The following is a 13,325-nucleotide window of genomic DNA, read 5'->3' on the forward strand; positions in this document are numbered from 1 at the left end:
TAAGTATATATCTGCCAGGTAAGTATGTACAAAACTTTATTGTATACTAACAATATCATAGTTTACTCTATAAATGATATGAAATGTAAGTGGTAGCTTTATTTTCAGTATGGTTATGTAAAATAGTGATCCATAATGTTGGTCATTTTAATATTACAGGCTTGAGATTCAAGGGCTTATGCATCCTGATGACTGGATGAATAAGTGCAAAAAGAGGAAAAAAGCAAAGGAAAGCAAGGAAGTCACTCGCAAAGGTAACTTGCGAAATGATCTATTTGGTTCATGTATGAGTGTAATGTTAGGAAAATACTAACAGTCTAAAATATAGGAAAATACTAACAGTCTAAAATATTCATGAAAACACAAATCTTTGATTTACAAAAGCCTTTTGTTGTCTCTGAATCATTACTAAACTAGTCAGCATTGTTCATGTGCAAATTAATTTCTTATTGGTAAGTCGTATTTGGCATTTATAGAAGTGGTAGATCGGTGTTAATTGATAATGATAAAGTTGCAGGTAAAGTTGCCTTCTCTCATTATATGGTACACATTGTAATCTTGCACAAATGGCTACCTGGTTTAGCTAGAAAGCCTGTCCTCTTTCATGTCTGCATTATATGCAGTATTAGGAAGGTATATTGTTGGAGTGCAAATTTTAGGGCCCTTTCACATGAAGCAACTAGTTGCAGCAATCATTTGCATGTCACAGAAACTGTCCAGTATTATGCAAGTAACTGAGCTGCCACCAATTCTTGCAAAACCTCATTGTTAGTAGAGAAATTAGCATCTAGTAAGTTGCTTAATATATGTACTCTGCTCAATACAAAGGAGAAACTGCAAAAAGATGAATGCAAGTATAGCGTGCAGTACGTATACCCACCATGCTTTCAGCCAGACTGGAAAGAGATCCCTATACAGGTAGTGTCTCCTACATACAAACTTCCATTTCTGCACAGAATGTAGGATATAACTTTTATTACTGCACACTGCTGTTTTCCATAGGGTAACTACAGTGCTGGAAGTCAATGCTAACTTTTGGACTTACAAACCAGCTCTTGTGATGGAACTTGTATGTAGAGAAGGGGTTTTCAACCTTTTTCTCCCCCTGTACCCTTTCGGGCATTTGTAAAGTCAGTAATGTACCTGTTTCACTATGTATAATATGAAAAACAAAACCAACTTGGAAAAACATTCCATTGTGTATATTTGCAAGTACTGTACAGGGGAGAAGTAAGTACACTCAGCAAGGAAAGTCAAGATACAGATTTTTAAATCTTCGGACATATATCGTTCAATAATGCCACACCTGGCAACTCTAGAAAGGGGGCGGAGCTTCAAAATCATAGCGTTTGTTGCTCTCTAGATTTCCATTAACTTTACACGATAAAGATTCGGTAGAGGTCCTGTAATCATTTGTACTTGGATGTAGAAACAGGCTCTATATTATTCGTTAATGTTAGTTTGGTGACGTCAGTTCAGGGTAGAATATCGATCATCCTTTTTTAAAACCTACTGTGAAACCTTATTCATAAGTAATGTTTGACTCTAAACTGACGTAAAATTCATACGTAATTGAAGACGGATCTTAAACAATGAGAGAAAGTGTTCTAAAATTTGGGCAGTACTTGTGGAAATCACGAGGAGCAATACAGTAAAGAATGAAATATTATGATGATAGAGAGAGAGCTCGCAAGCATAGGCCTATCGATAGAGATACTTAATTCATTATATTTACTTTGAGAGATTAAGTGATGATATTTTTTCAAATGTTTCAAAAGCTGAGAGAGAGAGAGAGAGAGAGAGAGAGAGAGAGAGAGAGAGAGAGAGAGAGTGCGCAAGCATAGGCCTATCTATAGAGATACTTAATTCATTATATTTACTTCGAGAGATTGAGTGATAATATTATTTCAAATGTGTTTTAAAAGTAGAAAGAGAGAGAGAGAGAGAGCAAAATCTGCTTACGTGAAAGCTTAGGCCTATTTATAACTACTTAATTTCATTATATTTTCTTTGGGAGACTGATGGTAATATATATTTTTAACGTATGTTTTAGAGGTGAGAGAGAGAGAGAGAGAGAGAGAGAGAGAGAGAGAGAGAATTATAGCATTGGTGACGGACTTGTGACGGGGGAAAGGCAGAAGAAAAAGCGGTGAATCGGAGCACAGATACCTGGGAAACAGGTTGATATGACTGCCAAGATCGTGCTGCACTATGCTAGATGAAATTTGAAGGATCATAATATTCAAGTTAATTCTCTAAAAAAAATTCATACCATAATCTTGATTTCATTCGACAGTTGCCGTAACATTCAGATTGTAAAAAGACGTGGAAAATTATAGGAACAGGCTGCGGTCATTCTTACTCTCTTGATATGGTCCGTACTTTTGAAAATCAGGGTTCATCCAAAAATCATTCACGAAAAAAGCTGTGTTAAGTAAAAATATTTATTACTACAAATAACTCAATATGTATTGCACCGGCAATTAAAGTTTCATATCGTGCAAAAATGCTGATGTGTTGGGAGATCTTTCAGCCTCGCGGCAAAGAAATGCAGTCGTGTAGGGCTGTAGGCTACTACGAACTGCTTTGTAATGGGGGCATATAGCCAGAAAATCTTTGAGCTGACATGCTGCTTTAACCTTGATAAAGATTTATGTTTAAAGACAGTAGCTTTGTAAACAGCAACTACCATTCGATCCATGTCAACGTCAAAGTAATCAAAGTGTGAAATCCGTAACGTAAACTAGCATCCAGTGACTTGCGCTTTCCCGCTTGAAGTTCTAGGGCTCCTCCTCACATCATAGAAAACGCTCTTGCAGATGTAACTAGATTTGCGCAACCTACCTTAGCCGTCGCAGCATTGACTGCCATTGACATCAGCTAACTTAATCGCGTTGGAATACAAACATGAGTTTGTAAAAACTAAAATAATTGCATTCACCATTTACGATGATGCAATAATATCCCCGTTCATGAAGGAAAATGAGTAAATATTGTCGTCGTGATTCATAGTACTACAATCAGAAATTCACATTCTTTCTACCAGATCTCTATGAACGAATCCATCTGAGAAATTCCAATTACTTCGGACATATATCATGTTTTTAAGTATCTGAACGGTTTTGTTTTGCAGTTTTAACTTATATGATATAATTTGCAGTGTATTTTCATATTCTAGAGTAAATATAGCGATATTATGTCTTTTCGGTACAAACAAATGGGAAATTCGATGAACGAAAGCTAATGAAAACTGTATCTTCAGTTTTCTTGTCGAGTGTACATAACTCTCCAGACATAACCAATAAACAGAGAATTTCATAAAAAGATGAAGAAATTTTTTATAATTATTTACCTATGGCTATGCAGTAAATTTTCAAGGTTATGCTACTGAGCTGCAAAAACAAATTGTATTATTATTACATCAGCTGCAAAGGAGTTATTAAAATCTCTAAAACTGTCCTAGTTGGCTGAGGAGCAGTTTTTGCTAAACCACATCAAATGTTGTCATGTACATTCGTTCGAGACCTAAGGGGAGTGTGTACCCCCTGAGTCCGGTGGTATACTCCTTGGGGTACGCATACCCCCGGCATGAAAACCCTTGATGTAGAGGAATACCTGTACATTTTAAAGTAGTCTGTGTTTGTGCAGATGAAAAATTGTCAACTTTGTAAGCCAAAATCTTTGCTTGAAGAATTTCAATAACAAAATATTAACTTCCCTATGCAGAACTGGTTACATCACTTGAGAGCTCACATTTGTAATGATTCCCCGGTTCAGTTGGCTGTGATGACGAGTTATTGTAACTTGTTGCATTAGTGAACAGTTGTCCAGTTAAGCTGCTTAGCTTGGCAGCTACAATTTCCATGTATGAAAGCTTTCATTAGTAGCAGCGCTTTGCTAATGTTTCTGGAACTGATTATGTACTTCTTCATGACTAAAGGGCCCTTAACCCAAGTGATACTTCATGACAACCTATTTCTGAATCTTGTCCTACTACATGGCTACACCTTGTCAGCTATCCATATTGCTCAAATGCAATGTATGTGTACACTCAGTAAGCAAATTGTTACAATTGGTTTTCTGACAGCCTCTTAAATTCATAGAGCATCTCAAGGTTCATCCAGAAATAACATAAATCTGCGTCACAAGAGAGTATCATTATTTACCCTCTTCTCAGGAGGTGAAGAAGTCCTATAACTATCTTGCTTTTGGGGTTAATTAATTTAATGTTCCAGGTCCTTAAGAGTACTATTGCAGTACCTACAAAAGATAGTATGTCCTAGACATAACATTCCTGGTTGGCTGTGTTTCTCAGCTTTCTTTGACAACACCTGCTGAAAAGAAGGCGCAGCCTCCATGTCTGTGACTACTTTCTTGAGCTCCATGAAAGCTGGGGATCCTCTAATGGTGGCCCTTTTGAATGCTACAACATCACTGTCTCCAGTTCCAGCCTTGGCCACCTTACAAGATCAGGAGTGAGCCAGGGAGCAGAGACAAGGTGTGTTTTCCTCTCGTGAGGCAAATCCAGCTTGTGCCCCTTTGGAATCTTATGAGTCCTGATGGCCTCATTCCTTCAGGAAATATAGAAGATTAATTAGTAATTGAATAGTAAGTATTGATATAGCAAGCCTTTGTGAAGTGAGCACATGAGAAATTGTTATCAGAGCTGTTTACAGCACTAGTTTCATGGAAAGCAAATCTCATGATAGGTTAGACTACGTTCTTTAGTCTGGTAGTCAAAAAACTAATGCACTTGGAAACATTTGGGATGAATATAGGTATACAAATGAGTAATGGGGTTGTGATGAAACAAATAACATTTAGTTGTGAAGCAGATGTAATTTTTTAAGAATGAAAATAAATTCTTTCACATAAACTCATTACAATACTCTTAATGGGGGTTCCCTCCCCATTCTGCTGTTTCTAGCAGCTTATGGATCAGACAGTAGGGATATTAACTGCAGTTGCTTTTTGGAACCTGAAGATTCACTGGCTTATGCAAAGTGATGACTATTATCTTATTCCATTATTTCAGAGAGTATTTAGCAACAAGACACTTTTGTGTTCATGAAAATGGTTAACTGTAAGTAATGGGTTTGTATGAAAAAGTAAGTTTTTAAAATAAATACTTTGCTCTGTTAACTAATGAGATACTCATCAGGTGTGTAATTTTATCCATGTTGATGCTATGCTAAGTAAGAATTTAGGATGAAATTCTTGAGTCAGTGATCTGTTATTGATATTTTCTAACAAATAGGTGAACCACAGGACATTACAACTCTCATAAAGAATAAGCACCAGTTGATGTATGGTGATGACACCCAGCCATCACAGCCAATAGAACAAAACCAGAATTCCCAACACCTGCCAACATTGAACTCTATCAATTATGGAGCAGGTGTGGCCAGACACAGCCTTATGGTGAATGGGACAGACATTAATTCTACTTCAAACTTGACAAAGTTTAATGAGACCCCTTTTTTTAATCTTTCTCATAATTATTCTTCCAAACCATTAATGGCTCTCCCTTTCAATTTGGGATACAATTCAAGCAGTCCCTCTATGTATCCACGTTTTCCAGTGAGTATTTCTTTTGCTCGTTTTATTTGGTTGAGAATTTACTGTGAATTGAAAGATGATTACTTAGTAATTTTAGCATGTCAGCTTTACCTAAAAAAAACTTCTGTGTAGGAAAGTTGTCACTAATGAACCAAGTATGAAATTGCCATATTTTCTCATTTTTATGACAATAAAAATAATATTGTTATGTTGAAAGATAAAAGTAAACTTAGTAAAACCTCTCAAGTTATTGTAAACTAAGTGCTTTTTTGAAAGCAAATTATTTTGTATCTGAAAGTATGCTTTGTTGTGAAAATAGTAAAGCTGACTGTTATTAGGCAATTGAATGAGCCTGTTGGCAGGAAATCATGTACTTTATGTATTTTTGCTTATTCCCCAATACAAATCTCTTCTATTCACTGGGGATCCTGTTCTAAGCAAAATAGCTTTTGCTTTATGAAACCATTGATGTTAGTGATGACATTGTGTTCATTACTGAAATTAGTAAAACTTATTAAAATAACTTTTTTAATTAAGTGAACATAAAAATAAAGGTTGTCAGAGACATTAAATTGCCAATTTAATGATATTGCTGGTAACCTCATGTTGTAAGTTGCTTAACCCTCTTACGCCGACTGGACGTAATTTACGTCAACATTTTTTGTCTCCCGTGTGCCAACTGGACATATTTTACGTTGACTTACAAAAGTTTTTTTTAAAATTCGCGGAAAAATACTTATAGGCCTACCAGCCTAAAACTTTTGAATCACGCGCCTTGGGGGATGCTGGGAGTTCACGGATCAAGGTGTTGTTTTGTTTACAATCGTTACGCAGGCGCGCAAGCGCGAATTTCTTTCTTGCCGCACTAAAAAGTATCTGTGACACATCTCTGAAATTATTTCGTCACTTTGACATAATTTTTGTACCATTGTAAATTAGCCGTTACATGAAGTATTATATATGAAAATGTGCGCATTTTTATGTAGAATACAACAATAAAATACTCATGATTGTAGCTTTTATCAGTTTTGAGATATTTTCATATAAATAACGATAATTGCCAAAATTTCAACCTTCGGTCAACTTTGACTCTACCGAAATGGTCGAAAAACGCAATTGTAAGCTAGAACGCTTATATTCTAGTAATATTCAATCATTTAACTTACTTTTGCAACTAATTGGAAGTCTCTAGCACAATATTTCGATTTATGGTGAATTTATGAAAAAACTTTTTCCTTACGTCCGCGCGGTAACTCTTCTGAAAAAAATCATATATGCGATTGTGGTAATGTTTGCACCATTTTAAAATTAGCCGTTATATAAAGTTTTATATATGGAAATGTGCGCAATTTCATGCACAATACAACTAAAAACAACCCATGGTAGTAGCTTTTATCAGTTTTGAGATATTTTCATATAGTAAATAACGATAATTGCCAAAATTTCAACCTTCGGTCAACTTTGACTCTACCGAAATGGTCGAAAAACGCAATTGTAAGCTAAAACGCTTATATTCTAGTAATATTCAAGCATTTACCTTCATTTTGCAACAAATTGGAAGTCTCTAGCACAATATTTCGATTTATGGTGAATTTATGAAAAAAATAACATTTTCTTTACGTCCGCGCGGTAACTCTTCCGAAAAAATCATACGTGCGATTGTGGTAATGTTTGCACCATTTTAAATTAGCCGTTACATAAGGTTATATATATGAAAATGTGCGCAATTTCATGTAAAATACAACAAAAAATAATTGAAGGTTGTAGCTTTTCTCATTTTTGAAATATTTGCATATAAATCACGATAAATTGAAGAAAAAAAACCATGTTCGGTCAACTTTGACTCTACCGAAATGGTCGAAAAACGCAATTGTAAGCTAAAACTCTTACAGTCTAGTAATATTCAGTCATTTATCTTCATCTTGAAACAAATTCGAAGTCTCTAGCAAAATATTTAGATTTATGGTGAATTAGAAAAAAATCTTTCCTTCCCTCCGCGCGCGGATTCTCCGCCACAAATCTCCGAAATACGTACGTCCCATTCTCGGAATATTTGCTCCGTTTCATTTTAGGCATTTCATAGAGTTTTATATATAAAAATGTGCGCAATTTTATGTAGAATAAAACTAAAAATATTTGAAGGTTGTAGCTTTTCTTATTTCCAAAATAATTGCATATAAAAAATATATATATAAAAAAATTTGACATTCGGTCAACTTTAACTCGTCAGATATGGTCGAAAATTGCAATTGTAAGCTAATACTCTTACAGTATAGTAATATTCAATCATTTGTCTTCATTTTGAAAGAAATTGGAAGTCTCTAGGACAATATTTAGATTTATGGTGAATTTTTGAAAAAAAATATTTGTTTACGTCCGCACGTTACGAATTCATGCATTATTTTGTGATAATATTTTCTCTGTGTTGCTTTTATCCTTTTACAATGTGTTATATACCAAAATGATTGCAATTTAGTGTACATTACAACGAAAAAAAAAGTAACTTGTTACCTTTAACCGTTTTGCGCACAGCGCGATTTGAATACAATTATATATGAAATTTCGTTTTTGCGCTATCATATATCGCATTATTTATATATGATAATGATAATTTTTTCATTTCTGATGGTTTCATACTAAACTTCAGGCAATGACAAAAAAAGGAGCCAAAAATGAACTCTTAATCTTGAAAACTAAGCGCGCTGTGATTTTTTGAAAAAAATATATTTTCTGCTTCCGCGCTCACTCCGAAACCCCTCCGGCACACGGGAGACAATTTTTTATTTACCGCTCCAGCGTAAGAGGGTTAAGTTGTTGGGGGGTTAGTAACACATATTTTGCATTACAGTATTAGTTTGATTTTAGTACTGTATATACAGCATTTTTTTTATTATTCATATATATTCATTTTCTGCTCAACAGAGTATTACATCAGGGCTCCCAGAAGGAATTTTGGAAGTGCTGCATTCCACTGAATGTAAGACAAAAAACGATTCGACTGTCTTCAGGTCTATGATTAGTAATGATGACCATGACGCACCAGATGATAGTGCTAGAAGTAATTTTGTTTGCCAGAGAAATGAGGTGTCAGGGACATTAATTCCCCTAGATTTAGATGTACTTGAGGATATTCCTAGTAATGGTAGTCACAGATGCCATCCAGAAACCTTCCAGCATTTAAGTGGTGTTTGTGGATCCCTTAGCAATAGAGGTTTGGTATCATTAGATGACTGTGACCAGATATATGATAATGATTTTTCAATTGCAAATAACCTCTCAGCATGGGAAGACCAAGAAAGAATGCAGAACCCTTCCAAGGATATCACTAATTATAGTGATAGGGAGGTTTATAAGGCTGGTCTAGAATCACTTCATGATGATAGAAAGGATTTGACAAAATCAGAAAACTATTGCCATACAAGTTTTATGTCAGGTTCATATTCTCCAGTGCTTGGATCATCTTTCTATTTAACTAAAAGAAAACATTATTCAAGATCAGTCAGATCAGCTTTAAATGCTATGAAAGAAAATACAGTCAACTTTTATAATGACGATTCATCATTTATTCATGGAGAAAATAATTCCTTGTCAAGACCTCTTAATCCATCTTGTAACAGCTTTGTAAAATCTCCCATTCAGCTTAAAAACACTTTAGGGAAAGTTTCTTTCGATGATGATCATGAAGTTGAATTTTATTTGCAAAAGAATGGAGATGTGAAGGATTCATTTAACTATATTCCAGCAACTTTTGATAAGCAACAGACATGCCATTCACCTGATCTCTTTGCATCTCAGGACCCTCTGTTTTATAACCATGATGTGAATGGGAGGGACGTCTTTGTGAAGGATGATGCAGATGAGTTGTTCTCTAATAGCCAGTCAGGAAATATTACACACTACCAAAGTGCATCAGATGACACATGTGATGAATGTTTTCCTGGCAATCAAGCAGCTCTCCAAGGAATCGATGTGGATAAATCTATCAATGACTTTAACACAATTGACAAAAACAATATAAAGCTTGATGAAAACATTAACCTGGCTGATGGTAATACTCCTCCAGATTCAGCCACAGAATTTTCACCAAAATTCTCTATTATGCATACCGAGGTAAGACTGACAATGGATTATCTTGTTGAAGTGTCTTTAAACTTTGTTTAACTGATGTATCATTAGTATGAAGTTCAAATAAGAATTGAAATTGTTTCCAAATGCAAATTTTTGTATTACAGTATACAATCAAATAGCAAATTTTATGAGTAATTTGTGTTTTTCTAAGTTATCGTGGGTATACAAACCAAAGTAGTAGTGAGATGTTCTGGGGCTCAATGATTTTTATACATAAAAAGGTAGGTTTTTCTTTCCATAAACAATTTTGGACTGCTGAATGTGATTATGATTAATTTTCTTAAGTAAGAAATTGACAGCGATGAAATGATTTCAGGATGCTTATCGTTCTGAGAAAGGTGTAGTACGTGTCAGTACTCTAGAAGGCGAAATGATCATTAATCCAGAACATTGGAGATTGGCTCACAAGTTTACTGGCTTATTTGGTCGAAAAGTAAGGTTTTTATAGTAGCTTATTTGGTTTGTTTATATAGTAAATCTTTTAGGAGATAAGTAATATTCATAATTACCCATTTCTCCCAAAGTTTAGCACCCTACAAGTAATACTCATAATTACCCATTTCTTCCAAAGTTTAGCACCGTACATAAAATTAACTTTTCACATTATATGCTTAATCCTTCTCATTCTCTGAGATGGCAATTTCTTTTCTAATTTTTGGGCACCACATCTCCCAGCAAGTAGTTTGTAATGTGAGCTCAGTTGACATCAGAAATGAATCCTATTATTTTAAAATTGCAACTTCAGAATCACTTTGTTGCATGGAGTAGTAGAAGCCCTATATGAGTTTGTATACTTTTATAGTGTTTATCTCGAAATATATATATATGTATATATATATATATATATATATATATATATATATATATATATATATATATATATATATGTGTGTGTGTGTGTGTGTGTGTGTGTGTGTGTGTGTGTGTGTGTGTGTGTGTGTGTGTTGTGTGTGTGCGCGCAGCGCGCTTTAACACCATTTAGTACTCAGTACTGTGCTCACCCCCAGGGGTATTGTATTGGAAAAAAAATAAGAAATTAGGGTATTTGCATTCAGAAAGGGAATGAATAACCACTTGTATTTATCCTGGGTGAGCAACCTTTTTTTGTAAGGCTAACTGTAGTTAAGCTGTTACTGTGTTCATATTTTGTTTAGATTACATGTGTTATAGAGACAAATTTATAAGTTGCTTTCTTTGCCAGTAAAGGATGGATATTATATAAGATGGGCAATCATCAAATCAAATTTTGGCTTTTTAGTATGACCAATAAGTGATTGCTACTTTGATTTTTGTAAGCCAGTTTTTTTTATAAATGAAAGGTGAATTTTTGCTTCTTAATAACTATGTATATATCACCAATATATTACCAATAAGTTATTGATACATGGATTTTCTTAGGGCATTTTTTTTCTGTATTAGATTTTAGCATTTTTTTCTGTATCAGATTGTAGTAAGATATAACTTATTCATGAATGTCTTATTTACACCCCTAGGCTGAACTTCTCTCTCAGAACATCATTATAACCCCAGGAAATAATGAAATTGATAAGCCTCGCAGGGTGACAACAACAGAAGAACTTCTGGAGCTTTACACAAGCTCTTGATTATCTTACAGCACTTCTCAAGAAATTTAGTCCTTTATTAGAGTAATTATTTATTTATTTACATATATATTTTGTGCATTTTATAAGGTTATGTGTAATTTATGATTTTTCATTTTGTTTCCTAATTAGGAAGTCTACCATTCAGGCTTACTAGACTATATTCACTGGATACTTCAATTTTATTCATATTCAGACAATTTGCCTCCTAACTTGACACAGTTGGGAGGTATAATGAAACGGGCAGTGTTTTAAATTATAATAGCACATCTTGAAACTTGTGGTTGAGGATTACTTCATAAAGAATGTAGATGGAGGAAGCTTGAGTTTACCTACTTGTGCATTTTAACATTTGAATCAGGCAGTTTGGATTTACTTTACACATTTTAGTCATTTTTAACAGAGGTTATACTGTCTGACTTGACACAACAAATGTAATTGACCTTTATACCTGGCATTTACTTAGTGTTTATTTGAATAAATTTTGTCATGAGAATGTATGGAAAAATAGTAGCAAGTGTTCAAACATTTAGTAGCAGCAATTTTTCTTGTTAGGAATTTGATAAATTGAATGTATTTTGATTACTGAATTGCTTGGTAATACAAGTCATGATATATATTACTCAGGCTCATTACATTATCTTGAATTCTTGATTATGCTATTGATTTTTATTTTTTTTACTAATGCCTAATGTATTTCCCCTCTGGCATTGTTTTGCAGTTTACTTATACTATTTATGTTTTCTGTACTATTACAGTACTGTGTACAATTAGTCTTTCCCGTTGAAATGTCAAGAGATGAAAACTTGTCAAACAAGCAGTATTTGACTCATCAAAAGTTATGAATTTTAAGACTTTGTCATGACAGTCGTGCCTTTGGATTTTGAGGAAATTAGTTTCTAAGTTATATATAAGTTTTCTGTTTTTTGTGACCTGATATAAATGAATTTTTATAACGTCCATCTAGTATGTCATTCATTAAACATTTTTGGACCTTTGATGATTTTATAGTCCCTTTTTGTCCTTTTCAGGTCTTTTAAGCTTTTTGATGCCTTCTTAATTTCCTTTCATTTTTGAGGACTTATTTTGGCATTTTAAAATATTGTTGTGCCTTTAGTGTTTTTGGGTGTTTTAAGCTCTTTGTGGGCTTCTCAAGGCCCCTTTTTTTTTTTGGCCTATTCTGGCATATTTAGCCGTTTTGGGCCTGTTTTGACATGTTTAGGCCTTTTTAACCTTATTTGGGTCTTATAGTCCTTTTTGGACTCCCTTAAGCCAGTTACGGAATTTTAGGTCTTTGAAAGAGGCCTGTTTGTGACTTTTTAAACCTTTTCTCCTTTATCCATTGCTCTTCTCTTCTTCATACATACCTATCAATAAGGCTCAGAATGCCAGTAGCATATGTTTTTCTGGTTATAAACTATGCTGCAATTGTTGTACTAACCTCACTTCACCCAGAATTTGACTGGCCAGACAGAGCCGTGTGGGACAACAGACTTTTGTTTGTTTACAGGTTTTGTCTGCTAATGGACTAAGTCTGGTTTTGTGGATGGGGTTATAGTCTTTTGAGCATGAACATTTAGTGTCACAAAATTTATGAATTGAAGGTACTCATCATCAACCAGGCACTGCAAACCACTAAGTGATAGAAGAAAATTAGCGTTATCAGCATTAAAAAATAAAAATAATGAAAAAAGTAAAATAATGATAAACTCAAAATAATATCAATAAAAATAAAATTAAAATTAAAAAACAAAAATAATAAAGATAAAATGAGTATAAAAGTAATAAAAATAAAATGTAAATTATAAAAATGTAAATAAAAATAGAAATAATAAAAATAAAAATAATAGAATAAAATAATAAAAACAAATATTATTAATAGAATAATAATAATGAAAATTCAAAATAAAAATAATAAGAATTTATATAAAAGCAAGGAAAATAAAAACTAATAATAGTAATAATTTTGATAACAAAAACTAAAATAATAAACATGTAAGTAAAAGTAATGAAAATAATAATACTAAAATAATACAA

The 13,325-nt window shown here is 33.7% G+C and overlaps 1 protein-coding gene across 3 annotated transcripts in view; it reads left to right on the forward strand.

Annotated features, from left to right (window-relative positions):
• LOC135202513 (uncharacterized) overlaps window positions 1-12,288 on the forward strand; it is a 45,009-nt gene extending 32,721 nt beyond the window's left edge. For 2 of the 3 annotated variants that reach the window (XM_064231946.1, XM_064231948.1), the window contains exons 3-7: window positions 160-254; window positions 5,258-5,580; window positions 8,482-9,669; window positions 10,004-10,120; window positions 11,181-12,288. In XM_064231946.1, coding sequence (XP_064088016.1) covers window positions 160-254; window positions 5,258-5,580; window positions 8,482-9,669; window positions 10,004-10,120; window positions 11,181-11,291 — 1,834 coding nt within the window. In that variant the 3' untranslated portion in view covers window positions 11,292-12,288. The remainder of the gene's footprint in view (window positions 1-159; window positions 255-5,257; window positions 5,581-8,481; window positions 9,670-10,003; window positions 10,121-11,180) is intronic. The other variant, XM_064231947.1, reaches the window with a different exon arrangement.
• Window positions 12,289-13,325: the final 1,037 nt, after the last annotated feature.

The sequence above is a fragment of the Macrobrachium nipponense genome, chromosome 30 (genome assembly GCF_015104395.2).
Source record: "Macrobrachium nipponense isolate FS-2020 chromosome 30, ASM1510439v2, whole genome shotgun sequence".
Lineage (NCBI taxonomy): Eukaryota > Metazoa > Arthropoda > Malacostraca > Decapoda > Palaemonidae > Macrobrachium > Macrobrachium nipponense.